The sequence below is a fragment of the Cyprinodon tularosa genome, unplaced genomic scaffold (genome assembly GCF_016077235.1).
Source record: "Cyprinodon tularosa strain WSP-4 unplaced genomic scaffold, ASM1607723v1 ctg211, whole genome shotgun sequence".
NCBI lineage: Eukaryota > Metazoa > Chordata > Actinopteri > Cyprinodontiformes > Cyprinodontidae > Cyprinodon > Cyprinodon tularosa.
The window spans coordinates 282,116-308,083 of NW_024038781.1; the positions used below are offsets into that span (position 1 = coordinate 282,116).

Genomic DNA, 25,968 nt, shown 5'->3' on the forward strand with positions numbered 1-25,968 from the left:
TAGATTGCTAGCCTATCTTCAGACAGTCATGTCATTATTATTTGAGCCTGCCACAGACATTTAGTTAGACTGATTCCAAACTCTACTGAATTTTGTAGAAGTTTTTGCTTTCCAGCTGCAGGCCCATCTGTCTCAGAGCACTGTTTAGCTGCCCAAACAGCTGTGCTTTTCTGCAGCTGACATAGAAACTAATCCATTCTGCTTCCCAAACATCTGTCGGTTTTATATCAAATCTACCTTTGGTCTTTTTTTTACCTGGTATAGATAATGTGACTTTGCTAAGAATTTTAGATAATTCTTTCTTTAATGCTACAAAATGTCTTGTGTTTGATTTTTACAGTTTTATTTTGTATCTCCCTTTCAGGGCACTGACCTTCCTAGACTGGCTTCTCCATAATATGGCTCTTCTCCACAGTCAAAAACCTCAGATTAAGCCAAATAAGTTTGGCCCGAACTGGTTGAGTCCCATTCAGCCTACTTGATCCTAGACTCACTAAAGTGGACTGTAGATGCTATTGGTACAATACGAAGATCTATGGATGATATTGGATATTTTTCCTCAAATAATAAATGAGAAAGGGTATTTCTTTACTTTAGACCTTTCCTGCTATGTTATGTTTGACCCATTCTCATAAAAGGGATCATAAAGTTCTCAGCATCAACTGATCTTAGAGGACCTCTCCTTCAGGGCCAAAATGCACCAGCTGTTTAGTCGGGTACTTGGACAGAGGGACCTGTCTAGAGCTGGAGACCTGTTCTCCCTAGAGGACTCAGAGATCGAAGACTGCCTCTCTCAAGCTCTGGATCAGATCAAGGACATATCCTGCGCACCGGTCAGTAAGCATGCCATAACAGAGAGGGGGGAAAAAACAACAAAAACAGTACAATGACCTTAGAGAGTTATGTAAATATTTGAATGATTCTTTAATGAATTATTCATATTGCAATGCATTATTCAGATTTTAAACTTTGCGCCCTGGCAGGACTATTTGACCAACGACAATGATCAGGCGGTGGTCGAGATATGCATCACACGCATCACTACGGCCATCAGAGAGACCGGCTCCATCGAGCGACACAGCACAGCCCTGGTGGGCCTGTGGGAGTCTTGCCTGGAACATAACCTGACTCCTCAAGGGGAAAGCACTGAAGACACGCCACATGCAAAGATAGCCTCTGACATCACCAGCTGCATCTTGCAGGTACATGCTGACCAGGAACACACACACACACCTAGCTCTGCGGTACATTTTAATATTATGTGCATTTAAAAAGGACATACCTTTACACTTACTTGTTGAAAATGATCTATGACTGCAGTGTTAATGTAACTCAGTTTTGCAGTCTTACAAAATTAAAAAAACATGTTTCTCAGTACTGAGATGTTTTCTTATTTACAACTGTTATGAAGAGTCTGTCAAACCTGTATTAATGCATTTTTCCCTCTCTTAAGATGACCTACTAACAGTTTAATACAATACAATGCTTTCAGATTTTTGCATAATGTTTGCAAAATACAGTAGTGGGAACAGTCTTGGCCTGCAGAATTGTTATCCTTAAATATTTCCAGTTTTGCCAGATAAAAAACACAAACCTTATTCGCTAGGATTTTATGTGACAAATCAACATAAAGTACAGGATAGACAAATTAATTAGATTTTATTTTGTTCAACTAACTGCTTCCAAAGGTAATCAGATTTGTAAATAGTATGTAATTTGATTTTAAATCCTAATGTTCTGTTAAGGCCTCAGACATTTGTAAGAGTACTGTAATGAATAAACTGCATCATGAAACCTGATGGAAAAAAGCACAGGTCAGGCTTACAGTATAAATCAGGGTTTGGTTATTAAATTCATATCCACAAACACTAAGTGGTGCTAGAGCTCATTATCTTCTTCTTACTGACCAAAAAAAAAAATACAAATCTTTTTTTCTTATTAACATATTTATATATATATTTTTTATAATTTTCCTCCCTAAGAGCCCTTTGCCCCACGCACTCACATGACGGGCCCTCGTCGGATGCCTTTTTGAAAGTGATGATAAGATTAATATCATGAGATGATATCAAGAAAAAAAATAAAAGCGTTCAACATAAAGCACATTTATTAAAAAAAAAAGTATGTAAAGACCTGCATAAAACACATCCATAAAATAAGAGTTTTACCTACAGCTCGTCTTTCAGTCTGCTCACACTGTACACATTGGGCTTCATTGGAGCGAGGCTGCAAATATGCTTATGTCTGAGACTTCTACAGTGGCGGAGACTTTTTTGAAATGTTGTTCCTCTCAGAGTGTGGAGTCCTCTCTTTTTCTCCTCTCTTATGTGTGATATTCACCCCATCTCAGCTCAAACTGCTCCACCTGCACTGAGACAGAAACACGCTTACTTCAAGCATGCAGCTTATTGGCCGACACGCATAAAAAATCTGCACCAAGAGAGCTTTTACAGAGAAACAGTCTGAGCTTAAACACAAAGTTTACCATTTGAATACCTCAGACATTTTTATTTGGAGCATTCATTACCTAACAAAAATCTTTCTTTTCATAGAAATGTATATTTTCTCCTGTTTTTCTCAAAAGAGGAACTGTCCTAAAGTTTAGATCAACAATACCCAGAGAAATACTTATACAAATTATATAGGAAAATGTTCAACAAAGGCATATATGCATTCACCAAAATAAAGAAAAGATGCTTGACGAACTACTTCTACCACTAAATAAACTTCAACTACTTTTAAAGTAAGCTCATTTGGAACGCTACAGTGGACATGTGTTAACCCATATGTAGCCTCATGATGAAACCAACAACACAGACTATGGGCACTGCATGAATCATCTAATCTTCTTCATGTAGCCAGTATGATACATGACAAAAATAATTCTTGGAGAGTTATGGTGCATGATGGGGAGTGGGGGAGAGGTCTTGGTGGACAAAATTATAAAAATATCTGTTAAATTAGGTATCAAAATAGAAAAAGACTACCTTGAGCCACACATCAAACACTGTGAGGGAAAAGGGGGTTTCTTTTGTGTCTGATAGTAAAAGAGCAGGTTATCTAGCACCACCTAGTGTCTATCTGGGCACATCCCTGCTGTATAACTGTATTCAAATATACTAGCTACCATTGAGCAGGGACCAGGAAGCTAATTAGAGTTGATAGAAGATGGATGGAGATCAGTATAGAAGAGACAGGAGCAGAACAATGACCCTACACATACAGCCAAGCTACAATGGAATGGTTTTGAACAAACCTTGTCTTAGAATGGCCATGTTTAATTCCCAACCTAAATATAATCAAGACCCCATAGTGTGACTTAATCATTGATCTTTCTGTGTGCATTGCATGGAATCTGACCTTGAGCTACTTCACAAAGAGGAATGAGCAGATAACAGTGTCTAGAGAAAAGCATATCCCTATAAAAATTTTAAGTGAAATAAACAAAATATTGCCTAAGGGTGCAGGATGTAATTATATATGCAGAATATAAGTATTTTTCAATACTTGTAAGTCACAGTGGAGTCCCAAAGTGTGGGTCCCACCCACACTCTGAATATTTTACACAGTTAACAGCTAAGCTTACAATAATCGCAGCTGAGAGTTTGTAGTTCTGAGATTTAAAGAAGACTGTAGTTTATTTCCTCTTTACTACTATTTAATACAGTTGACATTTCTGTGTTTAATTGTTGAAATAGTTAGTCAGGGATGGGGGGTATTGGGGTGGGGGTCTGGTCTTTCTTTTCTGGTTTATCATATAAAATGTACATATGATGAAAACAATGAAAGGGTTCACATTTTATATTTTATTTTTAATGTAACTATGTCAAATGCCAAACTCATTTTTAGGTATTATTCAGCATACCAATGTATCTACCTGGTGACACTCAGGTGAACCTTACAGCATCTATGATCAGCCTTTTTTGGTCTGTTGGGAGTTTAGAGTCTGCAGTATGACATTTTCAAGTCATCCTCTGTGCATTGTACTGATTCATTCATTACTGATGCAAAGAAAAGTACTGCTTGGCAGTCATGAATAATAAGATTATTTAATAATGTGCCACTTACTGGGGAATTTGAAATTAATAAGAAATGCCACTTTGCTGTTTTTCTGTTGCTCTATCAAGGCTTAGCAAACTTCACTCAGGTCATTTGTGAATGGATTACATATCCATGGCATTCCATGTCACAGCCTGGAAAGTAAAGGTCAAATCTCTGTATTGCCAGCCATGCGTACAGCTTTGCTGTCCAGTGTCAAAGAGGCCACAATGTACAGTACAATCAAACTGTGTTAGAATTAGTGTGCAGTTTTCAACAATGTTGCCTTAACAGTCTTAGCCAAAACTAAGGCATGGGGTTTGCATATCAGTAAATACATTCCTAGAGGTGCTATTGACATGATATCTTCACCAGATGTCGGTAACTATCAATGCAATCTGTGCATAGAAAGTAAGTGAAGTGTTGGAAAATCATGGTGTGGGGCTGTTATTTTAGCATATGATACTGGCAAATTCAAATAATTGAAGGAAAGATGAATAGAAAAACTTACAGAGACATTCTTCATAAAAATCTGTTGCCATCTACCAGGATCATGAAGATGAAACGTGGGTGGATTTTAGCAAGACAATGACCCCAAACACACAGCCAAGGGAATTCTCAATTGGATTCAGAAAAAGAAAATAAAGCTGGTTGAATGGCCTAGCCAATCACCTGACTTGAGTCCAATAGAAAATCTATGGAAAGAACTAACTATCAGAGTTCATAGAAGAGGCCAATGAAACCTTCAAGTTCTGAGGAATGTTTGTGTGGAAGAATGGGCCAAAATCACACCTGGGTAATGCATGCGACCAATTCCTCCATACAGGAGGTGTCTTGAAGCTGTCATTGCCATAAAAAGGCTTTTGTACAAAGTATTAAATACATTTCAGTAAGGGAGTTCAATACTTTTTCCTGTGTCATCTAACTTTATTACACATAACTTAATTTCTTGATTTGACTTGATTTCTTTGTATTTGTGGATTGCAAAGATTGCTATTGGAGAAAATGTGATGTCAATAGCACCTCTAGAAATATATTTACTGAGAAAAATGGTGCCATTTTTAATACTTATTCTACCTGCTGTACATAACCTTGTATTTTTCAAGCTTAATCGGTTTAAACACAAAGTAACTCCGCTCTGTGGTTTATCCGCCCTCTTTCCCTGTTACTTCAGGAATTGGAATTTGTTAATACCAGCCTAATTAGTCCGATTCTTCAGAAAAGGCACATTCACAAGCATATGCTCACACACACACACAGAAGTGAGACAAAAACTTCTGACAGCCCTGGTAAAGACGTGTGGCTTTCATGTCCCAGTTACAGTAGTTATCAGAGGAACATGTGCCTCTCTCCTTCTTTAGCTTTGCAATCTGTCCTTCCTAATCTCTTGTCTCCTTGATCTCTTTTATTCTGTCTTTGCCACACTGTCATTTTGAATTTACACAAAAGCTTTTCCTACCCTTCCAATAAAGCTCTTTTAAGGAGCAGCAGAAAGGTTGGAGGTGGTTTCTTTTGAGACAGGTTTATTTGCTTGAATGTTTTAGAAATAAAAGTTTAAATTATTGACTGAAGAATTATTTTTGCTTTCATTTGTACTCTTACATGTCGTTTTCCCTTTTATCCGGAACCGGTCTGCTGGGACTGAGGTCTCAGTAAAGACTCCTAGACTTCCCTCTCCCCAGAAACCTTCTCCAGGTTTGCCGGGGGAAATCCAAGGCACTCCCTGGCCAGCCAAAAGTCCTAGTCTCGCCATTGAGTCCTGGGTCATCCCCTGGGCATCCTTCCGGTTGGAACACTTCCTTAGGGAGGCATCCAGGGTATCCAAAAAAGATGTCTGAGACACCTCGGCTGTGAAGGATAAGCGGCTCTACTCTGAACCTCTCACGGATGACTGAGATTCTCACCTTTTGTCTAAGGGCGTGTCCAGCTACCGATTGGAAAAAGCTAATTTCAGCCGCTTGTATCTGGGATCTCCATTTCGGTCATGATCCAGATTTTGTGACCATAGGTGAGAGTAGAAACGTAGACTGACCAGTAAATAGAGAGATTCACCTTTTCGCTCAACTATTACCAGACGGGTGCATTATAGCAGCAGCCGCACCGATCCATCTACAGTATTGATCTCCCACACTATTGTCCCCTCTCTTGTTAATAAGACCCCAAGATACTTGAACTCCACTTGAGGCAGGAGCTCTTCTCCAACCTGAAGGAGAGAAACCACTTTTTTCAAGTAGAGAACCATGGCCTCAGACTTGGAGGAGCTCATTTTCATCCGTTGCTGTGCATGCTGTAGGTCTCAGCAGGAGGGAACCAGCAGAACCATATCATCTACAAAAAGCAGAGATGTAATCTGCTGGTCGCCATTTAGGGCTGGAAACTCTGTAGCATTGGCTTGACTGTCCCTGTTTGGGTTAGTACACTGTCAAATTCAGTGTTCTGCAATTAATCCTCTTCAGCCTTTTAAGATACAATGAATGGTGTACCTCAAAGGACTGTGTTGGGATATAATAAATGTTGTGGGTACCCACATACAATCTTCTGTTCATCTGTATGCTGATGATACCATGATGATGTGTGCTGTTGTTCTTCTACATCTGCCTTTGCTAAAGTCTGCATTTGATACCATCAAATCACAACTAGAAGAGCTAAAATGGGTACCGAACTCAAATAAAAAAAAAGCTATATTGTTTTCCAGCGAAAACAGTGCCTGCCATTTTATCCTCAGTTGAGTCCTCAGAAGGATCATTTATTTCCAGCTCAAAATATCTTGGTTTAATAAAAGATGAAAACTTGTTAGAAATTAGGCTTCTTTTCAGAAATAACAATTGTTGCTGCCACCCTGTTTTGGATTTTTTTGGACCATGGGGACATTTTGTATGGGAATTCCTCTCACAGTTATCTACATTTATCAGATGTAGTTTATCTGGTGCAGATAGCTAACCCCTCATTGTGCTTTCTACTCTTTAGTTAATTGGTCATAACTGACTCTTTACAGATTTTTCATATATTTCTATCTGATACATCCATCCTTGGTTTATCTACACATAGTTACAGTCTGCAATCCCAAGATGTCATACTTTTCTGTTCCCTTATTTCATAAATAGTAAAAAAAAAAAAGTTTTCTGTTGTTACACCTTTCAACAGGAATCATGAAAAAAACGAACTGAAACTATTAGATCAAATTTATATAACGAATTTTATTGCTATAAAAAAAAAAAAACAATTTCAGTCATTTAAAATAATTTTTAGTTCTTTTTCTTAATTATTTGTAAAATTGTGATACTATCTATAAGTAAGTCTAGTATTTTTTTTCTAAAAATATTGTTGTTTATTTCCTAACAGGCCTGTCTTATATATGAGAACTTCTGTATTAATGTGACTACCTGTTTAAGTAGAGGTTTAATGAAAAAAAGAACTACACTGGCCCGTGTAAGCTCAGAAGGACATTCCTGTTTTATACAGAAACCTTAACAACATAGACTAAGTTAAAATCTATGCTTTACAATGTACTGTAAGATGGAGAACTTTGTAGACTTAAGCAGATTTTTCCAAATCTTTAATTATTAGATCACTACAATATACATATAATAGGAAATTACCATGATTGTATTAAATTATTTTTGAATGCTCTTCATATAAATAAATATAGAGATAATTGGACTGATTGTGTATTGGCTGGAACAGTTTTTGTTAACCTAGTGTCTGCACTGTCATTATGTGGCCGAAACAAGTCATAAGAACAAACCTGAAAAAAGTATGATATTCAAAAATATATTTTTTATTGTTGCAAGGAATACAAATGTCAGTTCCTTTTTAAGAGTTATGGACTCAAGAGCTAATTTTTTTTCAATATGCGTATATATTTTGCATCAGTCTCTCCACTAGAGGGTGCTAGTGAATCTTAAATGCCATTCCCCCCCTCCCTTTTAGATCTGTGAAAACAACCTCTTGCCTAACAGTCTGTATAGATTTGATGCAAGGAAAAATGTTTTTGGCAAACCTATAATAACTATATTAACCTTCGCAGTTACATATACATGCTGATTTTGCTATCATGGATAGTTTACAGTTGTGTTATACTCTTTCTGCTTTCAGTGCATAGAAAGATCTTTAATCACTTCAATGATGCCCCCATTTTAAACAACACTGCAAAGCTATTTGGGTCCCTTGGTCTTTATGAGGCTGATCATTAATGTTCTGAAGACAAGGAAAGGCAACTTTATTTGTATAACACATTTCAGTGGCAAGACATTTCAAAGTGCTGTACATGAAAAAGAAAAATAAACATAAAAGGAAACCTATATTGCTCTGGCATAAAGGTAGTTAATAATTCATGAATGTGAATAGCTAAAATGAGTAAAAATGAATAATTAATTGATGAGGATTATAACAAATTATAAAATGACTGATAAGAAAATAATAGTAAAACTGGACTGGAAGCTTATAATCACTAGATACCACAGTTAAAGGCCACTGTCAAGTTTTTAATTTCAATTTAAAACAACTGAAGGTTTCCGCACTTTTGCGATTTTCAAGGAGTTTGTTCCAGATTAGTGAAGCATAGAAACTAAAAGCTGCTTCTCTGCGTTTGGTTCTGGGTGTGCAGACCGGATTTGAGGCAATTTGAGACCTGAAAGATCTGGTTTGTTGATCCTCTGACAAAAAGCCTGTGATATATTTTGGTGCTAAGCCATTAAGTGATTTAGAAGGGAACAGAAGCATTTAAAGTCTATTTTTTGAGATAGAGGGAGTTAGTGTAATGACTTTAGAATCAGGGTCATTTGTTCCACTTTCTTAGTTTGACAACACAGGCAGTGGCATTCTGGATCAACTGCAACAGCCTGATTGATTTTTTTTTTTTTTTGTTAGACTTATGAAGACACTGTGGTTGTAATCAGTTCTATGAAAGATTAATGCATTAATTATTTTTCTGAGATCCTGCTGAAACATTTGTCCTTTGATTTACAATTGATTTACAATAGCACTGCTGCTTTGCAGCAAGAAGTTCTGGGGTCTTTCTGCATGGAATTAGCATTTTCTCCCTGAGCATGCATGGGTTCTATCCAGTACTCCGGCTTCCTCCAACAGTCCAAAAACATGACTGTAAGGTTAATTGGCTTCTCTAAATTCTCCTTAGTTGTGAGTGTCTGTGTGAATGGTTGTTTGTCCTGTTTGTCTCTGTGTTTCCCTGCAATGAACTGGTAACCTGTCAGGGTAGACAGGTTGCCAGAGGCAGGGTATCCTCTCGCCCGTAGACAGCTGGAGATAGACACCAGCACCCCTCGCGACCCCAGTTGGGATTAAGCGTGTCTGAAAATGGATGGATGATTGGAAAATAACTTTGTTACAGTCTTTATGCCTCTGAAGGTTTAAGCAAACTCCTTACACTAGACCTTAATACCGAGATCAAACTGTTAGACTGTTGTGGTAGGAGATCTTGTGCTGTATATCTTGCGAAATGGGAAAGGTTTATCAGGCTATGAAAGTGCTATTTTCTCACTATTTGCAAAGAGTCTGTCTGTCTTTGACATGAAATTCCAATAACAGGCAGCAGTCTTTGGTTGTAACATTAAATATTATGAAAAAAGTAAAGTTATTTGAATACTTTTCTGAGGTACTTTTGTGTAAATGTAGGGAGGAAAGAGATTTTATTTGGCACATAAGATTCTTTTCTCCTTTGTCTCCTCAGAACTACAGTTGTCCCTCAGTCATGGCGCTGGCGGTCCCAGTAGCTGTGCGGTTCTTGCAGAGGGGGAACAGGGAGCTGAGCAGGAACATGTCCAGCTACCTCTCGCTGGCGGCTATAGCTAAAGCTGATCTGCTGGCTGAACATACAGGGGCCATAACAGTCAGCGTGCTGGAAGGTACAGTCCACACCCATGTAATCATTCAGCTGTAGGAGAGTCAATTATTGTTTTAGAAATGTTTATGCACCTGAAGTGAAGACTAACCATTTCTTATAGATATATTTATTCATTTTTGTTTAATAACAGCAACAACCGAACACAAGCTCAGCAGTGCAGTCCAGAGGAGACGAAAAGAAAAGAAAAAATAGAGGGCATACATACTTCCATTACCATAGAGTCCAAGTCTAAGCATTTAGAAATGCTAAAGACAGGATGGTAGACATGTGTCCTTCAGCATCGTCTAAGAAGTGCTTCCATACGCGTCCAAAAGTGTCAGTCTTAGAGTGGACGAGTCATAGTAGAAAGATATATATTTAAAAATAAGCTTCTTCCAACCAAAAATAGTAGGAGATTTATTAGAAATCCATTGTAACAAAATATTCTTTCAAGCACAGAAAATTTGGACATTAAACAATTTACTGTTATTTTGATTTTGGATATATTTATTTGGTAGACCAAGGAGAAGAGACACTGGATCGAGATCAATATTGGTTTTAATAATTTTCCTAGTCTCCACCAGAATAGATTCCCAATATATCTGGATCTTGGGGCGTGACCAGAAATGCCTCCATGTATTTTGCATTTAGGACACAAAGGAAGAAGAACTATTTTACTCACACGTGGATTTTCTCAAAATCAATGTAAGAAAACTCCTAGAAAATGATGTTTCTAACTGTGCTTTTTCAGACGTGGATATTTCACTTTGGGTGCTGGGTTGTTGAAATTAGGTATGTTATTCTAAAGCAATCAGATTACATGTTTATTCATTTGAAACAAGGAGTTACTGTTGCATTGGGAACATGCAGTAATCAAGCTGATTCGACCAGTTAAAGCTTTGTATTTTTGAAGTAATTACTATGTTTGGACCCATCAACCATTCTCTGACCATTTCAGCGTCCTGTTGACTTTTGCCTTTAACACGCTGGCTATGCAGCTCTGTTCTGAAACCTCAGCATAAACACAACAGTGAGGCTGATGATGGTTAGTTATATTAGTGAGCAGGACGGACAGACCGCACACATGTGTATTTATTACTGAAGCCAGGGGAGGGCTGCGTAGTAATGGACACATTGTCCTACTTTATAAATTTTTTTAGAAATGGTATTACTCAGCTCTTACGTATGTTTTGACGTATTTACATTGCGTTTTTGTCAGTTTAGCTTTTATTCGGTTTTATGAGAAATTTTGTGTATGTCTGCCTTCCCCGCTCAGAGAAAGAAAACAGCAGGATGCAGTTAGACAGTTTAATAGCTACAGCAGGATGTCTCACACACACACATGCTCTCTTACAACATTTGAACTAATTTTGGCTCCATGGGGGTTAGGTGCCACGGGGTTGCTTTCCATCTTAAAGAAAAACGCAATCTTAGGATACCCATAAGGTTTGGATTGCATCATCTAGAAGATTTATGGGCCTTTCTTTTGTGTTTGTACTGCTGCAAAACATATGTAGTTCTTCTGCAGCGATTCACAGGTTGTAGACATTTAGGGCAAAGTGGTGACGTATCTGAGAGGTGATCCCTTTCTTCAGGCATATAAACACACACACACCTTTACACACTAAAGCTGCCAGAGAAACATTGCAGCTCTGAGTTTCACATAATATTAATCACTGCAGTTTATTAAAAACTAAAAAGAAATTTGCTGTTTTTGTCTCAACACCTATCTGATTTGTCAGCTGCTTACCTAATTATTAAAATTAATTTTATAAAGTCAGATTTAAGGATAGCCAACTAGCGGTTTGATCAATTTCAATTCAATTCAGTTTATTTATATAGCGCCAAATTCACAACACATGTCATCTCAAGGCACTTTACAGTTCAACCAGATCATACGGTCAAATTGATACAAAGGTTTCTATCTAAGGAAAACCAGTTGATTGCATTGACTCATTGACTCAAATACAATCCCTCACACTAAGCAAGCTTGTAGCGACAGTGGAGAGGAAAAACTCCCTTTTAACAGGAAGAAACCTCCAGCAGAACCAGGCTCAGTGTGAGCGGCCATCTGCCGAGGCCGACTGGGGTTCAATGAGACAGAAGCAGAGATACAAAAAGCAGCTGTAAAAGGCGGCCCCGTCCAGGAAACACACAGCCAGGCAGACGAGCTCCAAGGCAGCTCCCATGCCAGAGGACGAAGAGAGCACATCCACTCAGTCACGGTCAGAGAAACAGGACCACACTTGAAAACAGGCCGATCTCCAACATCTATAAACAAGGGTGTTGATAGAAGCAGCACAGCTGATGTTTCTTTCCAGGATGGAGTCACAGCCAAACAGGAACAGACGAGGCAAAGCTACTCTGAGGAAAAGCACAATAGGAGAACAGAGAGAGAATGAAGCAGAATGATGAAATGGGGGTCCCTATGTCCTCCAAAAGTCTAAGCCTATAGCAGCATAACTATAGAGATAGCTCAGGATAACCTGAGCCACCCTAACTATAAGCTTTATCAAAAAGGAAAGTTTTAAGCCTAGCCTTAAAAGTAGACAGGGTGTCTGCCTCACGGACTAAAACTGGTAGTTGGTTCCACAGGAGAGGAGCCTAAAAACTAAAAGATCTGCCTCCCATTCTACTTTTAGAAATTCTAGGAACCACAAGTAAACCTGCAGATTGAGAGCAAAGTGCTCTGTTAGGAACATAAGGAACAATCAGATCTCTGATATAAGATGGAGCTTGGCCATTTAAGGCTTTATATGTGAGAAGGAGGATTTTAAATTCTATTCTTGATTTAACAGGAAGCCAATGAAGAGAAGCCAGGATAGGTGAGATATGATCTCTCTTTTTAATTTTCATCAGAACTCTGGCTGCAGCATTTTGGATCAGCTGAAGGCTTTTAACTACAGTTTGTGGACTTCCTGATAGTAAAGAATTACAATAATCCAGCCTTGAAGTAACAAATGCATGGACTAGTTTCTCAGCATCACCCCTGGACAGGAGATTTCTAATTTTTGCAATGTTCCTCAGATGAAAGAAGGAAATTCTAGAAACCTCTTTGATATGGGATTTAAATGACAGGTCCTGATCAAAAATAACACCAAGATTTTTTACTTTATTATCTGAAATCAGTTTAATCCCAGTTTAATTTCTTGCCTAAAGCAGCACTAAATATAACATTTACCTTATTATATCCTTTTCTAAGTCCTTATACTGGTGATCTAAGTGTTTATGAGACCAATGAGGGGTCTACAATTTCCCTCTTCTGTCTCTGTACAGTAGCTGTAGAATGCAGGGAACATGGACAGTCAGTGTTTACAATAGTGCTATTGTCAGAGGGTCCTGCAGGGGAAGAGCCAATAGAAATTAGTTTGTTGCTTTACCTTATTATTTATGCTGCTATTGTACATGATATCCATGTGTGTAATATAAACAGTGTAGATCCTATCTTAACATTGGGAGTTCCCAACATCCCAACAAGGCTGCCAACATCTTCTGTTTCAGCGTTTTTTTAATGACAGGCAAAGCTAAAAAGATCAAAAGGGTAAAATGTAGCAAATTGGCTTCGATTAAAGGGCTGGTTATACTCCCGCAGCAGTGTGTCGAGGTGAGTTTGTCGCAGGTATGACGCAGATATTTTTGATTTATGCCCAATTTTGAAGTGTTGTCTGTGCTATTTTATTCCACGCCACAACGAAAGAGGGACAATACTATACGAACTAGCTGTGGGTTCAAGATAGAGGTGGTGAGGAAGTGGACAACAGAGGGACATGAGGGGGAAAAAAGGGCAGAGATCAAGGTGGAAAAAGGGTCCCAGCGTTCTCGCATACCTCGCTCTTCTAGCTGGTCCAACTTCCCAAGTCATTTTCCGCAATGGCGGTCATAAAAACAAAACAAGCCGGTAAGGTACCAAACAGGAAATACGCATAGTGTAGAGCGGATGTAGATTTGACCTACCAAGGCCTCCTGTCTGCAGTCACCTACAATTTTGCATAGGTGCAGCAGAGTGTCTGCAGCAGGGGCGTGGGCAAATTTGCGTTCACTGCGACACACACGTAGACGACCTGGTTTCTGAGTATAAATCAGCCTTAAGCCTTCCTGTTACCTACTCAAAAACCTGCTCTTCATCCCTTTTTCACCCTGAAAATCTTTAAGCTGTCTATCTATAACTGGATACAAGACAAATTATATTGCAATAGAGAGTGTCTTTATAATAAAAGGGAAGAGGCATCATTGCTAGTTTTGTCATTAAGACACAGATCAGTTTTTACCCAGAGTGTGTAGTAAAACTAATTTATTCTGGCCATTTTGTTTTATATATCCAGCCCTTTTGGCCTGTTTAGCAGATGCTGTTCAGTAACCTCTACTACTACTACAATGTTGCTCTCACTCAGCTATTGGAAGTTTAAGAACCGCTTCCATCATGGAATAACAAGGCAGGATTTTGAGCCCAGGATTAATTTATTGCTGTTATGGAGACTTTTTTATAGTAACTATGTAACAATTTAACTGTAAATTATTTTGAAGAGATTTTGCGGATGTGAATTTCAAGGAGAAGAGACAGCTGCAGTCTGGGTGTAAAAATCAGTTGTAAAAATCCAGGTAAATTGATCTAAGAGTAGTAATTTAATGAGAAAAATGCTCTAGTTCCTAGAAAGAGTTCCCACAGTTGAAATACACCTAATGATACACCTTTAATTGTCTACCTTAAGATTAGCTTGATTTGCCTATGGTTTTTCATGGATTTTTTTTATGAAGCTAACAGAAAAAATACAAGTTCTCCCTAAATCAAAACAGTTTAAAGAAAATCAAACAACTATAATGGTAGATGTATGTCAGCGATTAGGTTGTTCATTTAATGGCCTTTCACTGTACTTTTTTACCCATCAGCATGGCAAAACCCTAATTTCTCCAAGTAACCAATCAGCATCCAGTATTGTAGTTAATGCACTCTATGTGAGTATCTTAGATGAACCAGTCAAAAGGGTAGATGTCAAGTTAATCTCTTTATTATTTTATATTTTTTTGAATTACTGAAGGCCATTTAAAAATTAGAATACAGTATACCATGCTCCCCTATTTTGTTTTTTGTTGTTCTTGTAGGATTGTATGGAAGCATCACTACATAAAGGCATGTATCTAGAAGCCATCAAGTAAACCAAGTATTAGTATTAGCATTTAGAAACTTAAAAAAAGAGAAAATAATAATTCATTTTAATTTCTGTGAAGATTTTAATAGATGAAAATGATGAAAATTGCTGTTTCTGACATCTAGGATCAGGACAAAACAAGAATATAGCTTTTCTACCTCAGTTTTAGTGTACTTAATGTATTTTTGGCTTGTTTTGGCAAGTTTTACTTTTAATTAAATTCTCCATCAAACATTGAGGCAGTTACTATTGTGTTTCTAGAGAAAAGTGAATCATATTTGTGATAATAATTAGTTTAAAAGATAAAGCAAAAACAATTCATTTCCTCTTTTATATACTGGGAAATGCAGCATTGTTTGAATTTAACATTGGGACGGAGATAGAAGTGTGATAAATATTTTTGTTATTTTTGCTATTTGAGGTTTATTTGTCTCTTAGAAATCACAGAAAAAAAGTTTTATACAATAAAAACATAATTTCAACTGTTTATCAATACCTTACGGCCCATTTATTAATCGTGTCATACAAAAATATTTATTTACAAAATACATTCTGCCTTTATCTTTTCACATGACCAAAACAATTTACAGTATAATACAAGAAACACATTTAGGCAAGTTCAAACATGCAAGATTAGACTGCGTAAACATTATCCCCACTGTCAACAAAAATATTGAAAATAATAGTTTTACTCTCTTCATACCAAAATGATAAATAAACCTCTAATCATTAAGAAAAAACAAGAAAAAAAAAACACCACAAAAAGTTATTCATATCACATCAATGTAAATACTTTAAAGTATATAGTGTTTTTATATAAAAAAAAAAATATTTTGTTTATTTTTTCACAGGTTCAAAACGTTATAACAAAATAAGAAAATAAACTCTACATTCTAGTTGTTCGTATCTAAAAGGCAAGAAGGCAAGTACAGCAGTTTCTAAAGTTTTGCAGATATTTGTTTATCCAAAAGTGAGTTTAATTTATAAATCTAAAGTTTCCACAGTCTTAACTAACCTAGCCATGTTTTCCCCTACGTTTGTGGTTCCTGTTAAAATACACAAGGAAGCATGTTTTGTATTGTTTGGCTGGTTAACTGCCCTTGCTGTTGTAAAATCCTCACAAGTCTAAAAGGAAAAATGTCATTAGCCTGCAATTACAGCGTAATCTGTTGTCGTTGTGTTTAACCTCTTGTTTCTGCTTGGCTGTCTGGCCTTTATTCAGTTTGCTGAGTCAGCAAACTGAGTCAGCAGCTCTTTGTTTTTTTAGGTGTCTAATTGGGTGTTTGGCAAAAGGTTCTCGCAGCAAGCTTACGTTACATGTCAGGTTTTCTGAGGCGAATGAACAGAATCAGTTTAAATAATATGTTATAACAGGAAGTACAGTTTCTCACAGCATTCGGGTTCTTTTCTTTTCTTTTATGATGATGGCTGTAAAGATTGTACAAACAAAGCCAGTCTTTGCTATAAGGACATATTGAAGTGAAGGTAAGGAAATATGTTTAGGTGTCCTCAGCTTCGGCTTGTCCTTTCTTAAAGGATAATTATACTAGCAATGATTAGGATTTTTTAAATGAGAGATCAGTAGATAAATTTAGCTCCTCCATGTGGAACCATCTCTGTTACCCCCCAAGCCACTGTGTTCCCCGTGTGTTGGCAGCCCTGGCCTCGTTGAACAGCCAGCTGGGATATTTCCTCCTCTGACAGCACTTTGTCCCACATATTCACCCCTGTCATCTTCCCAGCAAATGCCAGCTTTGGATCGAAACCGTCCTCAAACCCGACCACACCACTCCTGCCGATTGGAGACTGAGGGCAGCAGCCGTTTCTTTCTTGTCCCAGTCTGAGTGAGCCTCCCTCTGGTAAAATGTGTCCCTTGGACATCCCAAGGCTGGATGCAGCTTTCTTGCCATCCACCCACAGGGTCGCCAGGCCTTCTGCGGAGGACCAGGCTCCACACAAGTGGATCCACTGTCCCTGGCTAAACACATTCCTCGCCTCCACCTGATCAGCTTCCTCTCCAATGATGAACAGTGCAGAGGTCTGAGCCAGCAGGAGCTGGATCTCAAAGGGGTTTCGGTGGCGTCCGTAGGAGAACAGCACAGTTTTGTTAAATACTGAAGTCGGCTTTACCCACATGCAGATAGTAAAGGCGGACGGAGACAGAGGGACATCAGGAATCACTGCAGTGTAAATCCGACGGGAACGCATAGGGAACAGGAGGGCCATCTCACATCCTGTACAACCAGACAAAAAAATAGTAATTCAGTAAAAAAACACTAATTTATTTGCAAATAGAGAATTACATTGTTGTCTTGAAATATCATGTGACATTTAACACATGAATATAAACAAAAGTAAGGTATAAAATAAATCCAATCGCATAAAAAGGGTTTAAATGAGACATCATAGAACAAGAAAGGGGTTAAAGAAAGGTTTCATCAGTTGATTTCAATTTTTTATCCCCACTGTACTTCAGGCCTGTTAGATAACATCAAGAAAAACTCTGAAACCAAAGGGAACCTTTGGCCGATCTAAACTCAATGAAAGAAAATGACAAAGCCGATTAGTTTTTACTTATAACCAGCAGTAATCTAAGCAATAATCAATTTTAGGTAAAACAGCTTCTAGGAAGAATTGAGGATAACTATTTTGTTATCTTGAGATTCCAGATATTATTGCTCAGAGGATGCATGAATGTGGTAACCAGAATTAGATCTAAAAGAGAACCCTTGGGGACAACATTATAGGATAAGAAGATATGAACATGTGATTTTTAAAAGTATATTAAAAGAAAAAAGTGGATATGTTACTACTGTAAATTTATTTAAAAAATATACGTTTCAGCTTTTTTATCTTATTATGCATAAAATAGTTTACCCACCTATACATTCACAGTGATGGGTGGGGTGGGTTTTCATTTTTCATTGGGTCAGGTGTGAGGAACAAAGATAAATTCACTACTAAGGACAGTTTAGGAAACTGTTTCATCCTATATTTCATTACTTATTTATACAATTTACTCCAAACCATATCACTTAGTCATTGGTTTGTATATTTGCTCCCTAATCTTATCAAACAGTAACTGAGAAATTGCAGTTATTGCTCTTTCCTGGAGTTTAAGTCCTTTTCAGTCCATGTTTAGGTCATGATTTTAATTTTTTATTTTTTTGTCCCACACATACATCTCTTGGTATCTTGACACATTTTTAAATCTTTTTAGCTGTTATGTGTTTCCCTTTCTCTGTTTACCCCCTCCACCCTCGGCTTAATTGTTTTTGGCATTCCTGTTAATTTTCACACCCCCACCCAGCTAAAGGGGGGTATCCTAAATATTGATGTTCTGTTAGTCTCAGGTTTCCGCCACTCAGAAAGTAGATGTTAGGGGGAAAAAAGCTGTATCTGTGTGAGTTAAATGTTGGCTTCCATCTGTTTCTAGTTTCTCAGGGTGTTTAGGTGTGGTTCTTGTGGCGAATGGGTAATGAGCACACTTCCTTTTACTCTCTTCATGTTGGTCTGAATAACACCTCTGAACCTTAATAAAAGGGGGATGTCATGAGTAAAACACCTCATTCTCTTTTCCTTGGATGATGGGCCAAATCATGGTTTGCTGCTCTCTTTAAAGTGAGACTTCTAAGAAGCAAGATAGCCTCTCTGTCTGAAAAGGATGACTTACCCAAGAAGAAATCTTTTGAATGGTGTTAGACCCAGTAGAAGTCATTTGACTCAACTTTTGCTTGGCTAGACTTTAAGCCCACAAAGACAAAACTTAGCTAATGTTGTGTTACCTAAATGTGGTTATTTTATATGCAAAACCTGAATATTTTATATAAGATAAACACAAACTTAACAAAACAGCTGTCAACATAAACAAACTGCTGGTAATTCGGTGGAAGTTTTTACCTGCAGGTAAATGTCTTTGCCTTGATACCTTCAGGTCTTCGTCCAGCTCAGCCTTCATTGCTTGCAGCGTAGCTAGCACCCCGTCCAAAGCGGCCTCTCGTGACGTCACATCCTGGAGCTGGAATCCATTTTTGCCATTCAACCCAAAGCCAGCTCCCACACCACTGCTGAGGCAGCTGCTCTCCAGCTTGGTTAGTCTGGATGTTTGCTTATGCGCCGCAGAGAGAAGTTGCTGTATCTGGGCCTCCAGATCGCTGAGCTTGAAGCGCTCCAGAGTCTCTTGTACACGATCCTCCATTTGTAAGACTATCCGTCTTCCTGCTGTCTCCACTGCAGCGCCACAAGACCCTCGATACTCAGCTATAAACCTGTCAAGGAGGAGTGGAAAAGACTTGCTAATTTTTCAGCAGAAGAGCCTTAACCCTCTTTTTTGTGTTGCATAAAATCACTCTTTATACCATTACATGAATTTAATTTAATGGGAGGTAATTTCTTGGGGGAAAAAGCCTCACCTATGCAATTCGTCACGCAGTAACCCCAGCTCAACCTTGATGATTTCATCAGCATGCTGGAGCAGCATGTTCTCTCTCATTTGGCTGTTCTCCAACATGGAGAAGATTTTGTCCCATTTTGTCAGGTCCGGGGAGTTGCAGGGGGGGGAACTCGGTGTGGCTGCAGAGAGAGACAATGAAAAGTAGCACAGGAAAATTAGATGTTATACATCTGGACTGTTTTCTAATAGATACCCTTAGGTTATTGTATATTTTTGTATTCCATTAAGTTGGGTGTCATCCTTGTTGATTGACACACATAGTGAATTAAGGTGAGAACATATGTTCAAACTAAGTGTTCAACTATTGATTAACCTGGATTTCATCAATTTTGCAGAATCAGTGATGGACAACTACTTATACAAGAAGCCAAACCAGCCATTGTCAACTCTCTAAACTTTTCATATATATTTGTAATTGGGAAATTCACTCTCTGCATTTGACCTATACCCTTGGTAGTGGGCTGGCATTGTATGGAACCCGGGGAGCAATGTGGGGTTAAAGGTCTTGCTCAGGGATCCAGAGTGCAGGCTGTGGGGATCGAACCCGGTACTTGCAAACTTCTCAGAGCACAAGCACACGGCTCTAACCACTAGACCAACACAACAGAAGTTTTTTTTTATTTCACGAACAATGTTCAGTGTTTTTCACTAAAATAAGACAAAACATTAAAAATGTATTCTGTCTTATAACACCTGACCTTGTTAGGTTTAAGAAAATCTGAATTTTAAGATGATCAGTGACCAGACAGGAAAGTTCGATTGCTGCCCCCTTAAGTCAAATTAAACACATCCTCCAGATATTTGACACGTTCAGCCAATCCTAAAATACCTCTTGATGTTCAACTTGGAGAGGGAGAAATGCTTAGCAAATTTTAAATATAGGCTCAGTAGGTCTAGAACAACCCCCACATTGAGAAATGTGGGGGTTAACCAACCCAACATCAGATGCTCTATGGTTGAAACATCTACGAAAGTTGGAAGCTCTGCTTCCAACAGCTTTCACCAACCCCTAGTTTAGAGTCAACATGGCTGCCTAGGCATCCTCTCTCATTTTATCAATATTACTGATAGTATTGTACAATCTCTACTTACCAACGCTTGTTCTGTTTCATCAGCTTATGTGGTGAATTAGCTTACCCACCACAGTATTTATGTTAAACATCCCAGTTTCATATCTTATTTTTACGTGTTCTGAAAGCTACTTTTCATGGATTGATGAAATATTTCAAAACTCCGAAATATGGTGAATAAAACAGGACCAGACGGAGAGTAGACATCAGGTAGAGACAGCAGGTAGAATGTGAATCTGACTGGAACAAATCAGGATGTCAAGTTGTCGGGAGAGAGATATGAACATGAGGAGGAAACGGAATAATTTCCCCTGCTGTGTTTCCTGCGAGATTATCTGGCTCTGCGCCGTAAAATGAGGAGGGAGGCGGAAGCAAAATAATGTGGAGAGGACGTGTTTAGAGAGGGAGAGAGATAACAGGAGCAGTGGGAAGCATGGAGTAAACGGCTGGGATAAAGTAAATCTGAGGGTTAAAGCAACAAGGACTGAGAGTCATATATGTCACACATGCTGTTCTGGTTAACGTTTTAAGCTTTTAGCCTCTGTTTATACCTGCAGATCTATTCTCAGGGGGTTGGGGGTGGGTGACATGGGGGTTATATTATTGCAGGTCTACATTGCTTGCTTCAGCTTCCCAGCGTCCATAGTTATACCATATAAGATGGGTTTGGCTGGTCTGTTTTAATAAACTATCTGTGCAGAGAGTATTTAGGGTTTTAAATGATTTGTAATTAATTTGTCACAATAATCCAATATCAATTCATAAACAAGATGATAAAATGCTTTATTTGTAAACTTTTAGTGAAGTAGTGAATGACTCTCTTCCAAATGGGAGAAAGTCTTACCTTTGAGGTAAACACCCTCCTTTTCCTGTCTGCTCAATGTCATTTTTCAGCCTGTCAGTCATGCGAAAATGAACTGTACCATGACCTCTCTCATGTTGCCTATTATTTCAGACTCCTCTCAGAGAGTGGGAGCTTTGAGCGGGTCAGAACAAGTGACCCATGTCTCCCTCCGACCTATGACCTCCCCTCATCCTAACACACCTGCGAACAAACGGCTCTCGACTCACATGCTTGACCTTTTCTGTCCCTCCTCCCACAAACTCATTATAAATTCTGTTTTTCGTCGCACCTCTCCCCACCCCATCCCTTGCACTAATGTGTGTATATTTTACCACCCAGTCACTTGCCTAGAGCCCCTCTAGTTTTTGCCCTCCATCACGTTCAATCACATTACAGGCGGTGTGCCCAGATTGTGGCCTGTTAACTGATGGGGCTGCAATTATACCTCCTACTAGGATTAGAAAAAACAAACAAATGAGGAATGCAAACTGTGAAGGCCCTTGTTGAAGCAGAATAAAGCACACATGTGGTGACTTTGTCTTTTCTCTCTGGTCCTGCCTACCTCGGATTGCCAGGCAGAACTGTAAGCGTGCAAACAGAAATTTGGATAAACTGAGAAAAATTGTGCTGTTTCATTCAAGTTTTCCTATTCATAAGTAACCAGAAATAACCAGACAGTCTTATCGTTTGAACACAAAAGCTGAAACTTTAGTTGTGAAATTAATTTTTTTTTCCAATTTGTAGAGCACATTGGGATTCAAATCATACATTTCTGGCACTTATCTAATAATAATAGTGTTATTTAGTTTGCTTCATCACAGAAAGATCTGATCTCACCTCAGAAACAAGCATCCTTTCACCACAGCCAGAAAATAACTGAAAACAACTGTTACCTGTGTTTCCATTGCAATAAATGAATGTGTCTTGCAGATAATCAGTTAACTTACGTGCTGCCGGTTCTCCATCTGGGATTTCGTTATAGTAGTCAGCGTAGTTGATCTGGATGTCATCCTCGTAGGCGAACGTGACACTCGCACACAGACACAGCAGAAATGCTGCCTCAGGGATTCCCCACCAAAACATGCTGCTGCCGTCTGAGAGAGTGTAGAAGATGTGAACAAGTGCTTTCCCTGCGTCTCTGTCTTTAAGAGTTTAGCTGTGGGACAGAGTGATATTTCTATGTGTCTTTAGGGTTCTTCTGCTGCTGCTCCCACGTTTCTACAGACCTGCAGGTCCAACAGTCTTTTTTTAAGCCCTCACTCTCTCATTCTGCATTTGTCCCTCCTCCTTCTCTAATGACTCCCCACCTCTTTCTCTTCATCTCTGTTTCATTTTTTCCCCCCCTTATACTAAATGCTGAGCAACCCTTTGACTGGAAGCCCAGTTTTCCTGGAAGAAGAGCTGCCAGGGGTCACTCATACTCATCTACATTTCTGTGAAGTAGTAATTAAAATATTTCTTTAATTTTTTTAACATAGTTTTCTTTTTGTTGTCTTCATATTTGGGGATTGAGATAATTATAGTAACTTCTGTGTGTAGATCAGCTTAAAAGAAAGAAAGTGAACGTAAACCTCGACATCGATACATCATCAAATGACCACTTAAAATAGATATAATAAAGTTTTCAGCTCCATTTTCAGTTTTCAATGTGAAGATTTTCATGATCTAAAGAAGAGAAACAGGCCGAGACACATGTTATTCATTGAAGGGTTAGCTTGAAAACCTAACCACCTCGTACAATGCCAACCTGCCCGCTAACTTTGAGAAAAAGCTTAATTGTATAAACAAAAATAACCAAGCCTGATTCAGGCTATTGTTGTCAGAGTGATCTAGTTTTAACCAGCTTTGTTACTGTGTTATACTTTGTATGGAGAAACTTAGGCCATGATGCACACTTTATACAGCGGTAATCTCAGTCTTTTATTATAGCAAACTGGCTGCATTGGTAAATGGATGCAGGCAAAAATCTCACCTCATATTTTAAAATCTTTACATTATCAGTCCATGTTCTAATTGTGAGCAATAGTTTAATAATATAGCTCTCACAGCATTGTAGCAAGGACAGCGCCTCTTTTGGCACTCAAGCTTTTAGTCTTTTTATAGAATTTATTTTTTCTGTTTCAGATAAATTTTTTACCATAAAAGTAACTTTGAGATTTAAATGTGTCTGTTCAATAGCGCCATAGATGTTATTCTGTGGTTAAAACAAATCTATGTATTCTCTGCATTTTAAACTCCAACCCTACAACCAGTTATTTGATTGTTTGGGTGCTGAATCTAAAAGTGCTATCTCAGCATGTTGTGACCTCCTTGTCCCTCATCCATTCCAGGTGTTTCATAGTCCCCTGGTCTAAGGCTTTTTAAATAGACTATTTTTATAAATATCTCTTACTTTTACATCATTTGAAGGATGTTTGAGAAAAGTACTAGTGCTTCCTTTTTACAGTTTACTTGTATATGTTGTATTTATATTGCCTTATGTTTTTTCTTGTGAAAAAACAGGTTTTGGTTTAGATTAGCTCCAAAAGGTGTGTCATTATTCCATATATGGTCGTGCCTTTTCATTTTAAGGGTTGTTGCATTAAAATGAATTATCTGGTAGAATCTGGCTGATTGGGATGTATATATATCTTTCTAATTAGGTTTTCAGGTCCTAAAATATGATAAAATGAGGTCATTCGGAAAGTTATTCTGAAAAACTCTTCTCATTTAACAATAATACATCCATCATGGTTTCTACAGATCAAATCTGTCTAAATAAGGTTTTCAGAAATTCTGTTGCATCCTCTGTCAGATTAGATTGCTTTTTTACTAACTGCTGGCTTTAAGGGATCGTACAAATTTCCTAGGACTCTAGGCTGAACAAGCCCGCAAGAAAGCTGAATCAGCATCTTTGTGTGATGTAATTTGTTACATGTTTAGCTTAAAAACTTTTCAGCCATTTTACCAGAAATGTTCAACAGAATCAACGGTCAAACACACGGGGAATATCCGTTGAGGAAATAAGAAGATTTTTCTTCCCTCTCTAAATCTCCATCCTTGTGCAAACATCTGGAATTTGCAAACAAGAAGCAGCGCCTCGGCCTTCGAGTTAGGCGATGACTCATGCGCTGTTGGAGGTAGCCTGCATGGCGTAATAAGATATAACTGCTACTCCTGTGACTCACTTGGTAAAAAAAGGGAGGGAGCCAAAAAAATAACAGGAGGCGAGGAAGGAAGCTGGGACCCAGATTCTTGCCCCATGCAGAGATGTAAGGGTTTTCGTGTATAGAACATATTTGCATAAAACCTTGATTCTCTTTTTGGTTTATTTACAAATCTTATATTCCGTTTCTTATCCTCATTATTTCTTTGTGTCTGTATTTGTCAGATGGGACACCATATGGATGGGGAATCCACATAGATTGTGTTTGTCTGTTGTCATACTAACTTTCTCATGGGAAACACTCATCCCTGCTGCCTTGTCTTCATCATTCTCTTTGTCTTTGTCTTTCTTACTGTGTGTCTTTTTTGCTCTCCCTCTTTTGCCTTGTAAAAAAGTAATTTTTATTTTGGTGTAAAAGGGGGAGTTTTAGGGAAATATTAAATAACTCCATCTTTGTTTTGAGCTTGTTAAAGATTTAAGTTGCTGCGTCTTGAAAGAAACTTTCCACTTTATCACTTAAGATGCATACAATAGTCTCATTTCTTCTGTGAATGTAAAGCAGTTTTATCTATAAAGTTGTGATATGAGACCCATACTTTGAGAAATCTGAATGGTTAACTTATACTTTTGTTTTTTGCTTTTGTTTTTTATTGTTTTTAAGGGAATATTTTTTAAAAAATGTAAGAATGGTCTTTTTAATAACTGGAACACAGTAGAAATTATATTTCTACAAATCAATGCAAAATTTGAAACTTAAGTGAGACAAAGCTTTGCAAAAGGTATATAAATTGAAACGTTTATTAAAAAGCTTCTTTGTCTGCAAATATGCTCTATCTGGAATGCATAAGTGAGGTGTCTTCTGAGAATTAAAATTGATTTTCTTTTAGCATGTTTTTACCATCTACAATGCATTCAAAATGTACAATATATATATATTTATTAAGTTCGAACACTTTTTACTGAGTTACATTATTTTACTGAGACTATTTCTTTTTAGATTGTTCAATTAATCCAAATAACTGAGTTAACAGTGAGCAACCGAAGGGTTGTTGGGCTGAATCCCACCTTTGGCTTTCAACAAGTTTCTGCCCTTGTGCAAGACACTTTAACTGCATTGTCTATTTGAGGTGGTCAGAGTGGCCTGTTGCGCTGTGTATGGCTCTGTCAGTGGCAACTGTGTCATGCTATGTAAAACGCTTTGATTTAGTCTCCTGACTCAAAAAGCACTACGTCAATACAGGCCAATTACCTGAAAGATATTTAGCAGATAGAGGTAGATTTATGCTGCAGTGCCACCTGTTATGAACACAGCAAAAAAGTATTTTTTTTCTTAAAATAATTGCATTTTTTCTTGAATTGAAGAGGTAAGTAGGACACTTTGCCAATGGAACAAGATAATTTACATTTAAAATGACAAAATAACATTTGC

At 38.0% G+C, this 25,968-nt stretch overlaps 2 protein-coding genes across 2 annotated transcripts in view; one reads left to right on the forward strand and one right to left on the reverse strand.

Annotated features, from left to right (window-relative positions):
- The first annotated feature begins 346 nt into the window (after positions 1–346).
- veph1 (ventricular zone expressed PH domain-containing 1) overlaps positions 347–25,968 on the forward strand; it is a 94,895-nt gene continuing 69,273 nt past the window's right edge. The window contains exons 1-3 of the mRNA XM_038285544.1: positions 347–833; positions 984–1,202; positions 9,728–9,902. Of these exons, the coding sequence (XP_038141472.1) occupies positions 696–833; positions 984–1,202; positions 9,728–9,902 (532 nt within the window). The 5' untranslated portion in view covers positions 347–695. The remainder of the gene's footprint in view (positions 834–983; positions 1,203–9,727; positions 9,903–25,968) is intronic.
- ptx3a (pentraxin 3, long a) lies at positions 15,509–22,634 on the reverse strand. The gene is made up of 4 exons (XM_038285545.1): positions 22,342–22,634; positions 19,440–19,599; positions 18,928–19,295; positions 15,509–17,261 (listed from the first exon to the last, which is right to left on the reverse strand). The coding sequence occupies exons 1-4, from the start codon at positions 22,475–22,477 to the stop codon at positions 16,606–16,608; spliced, it is 1,320 nt and encodes a 439-aa protein (XP_038141473.1). The 5' UTR covers positions 22,478–22,634; the 3' UTR covers positions 15,509–16,605.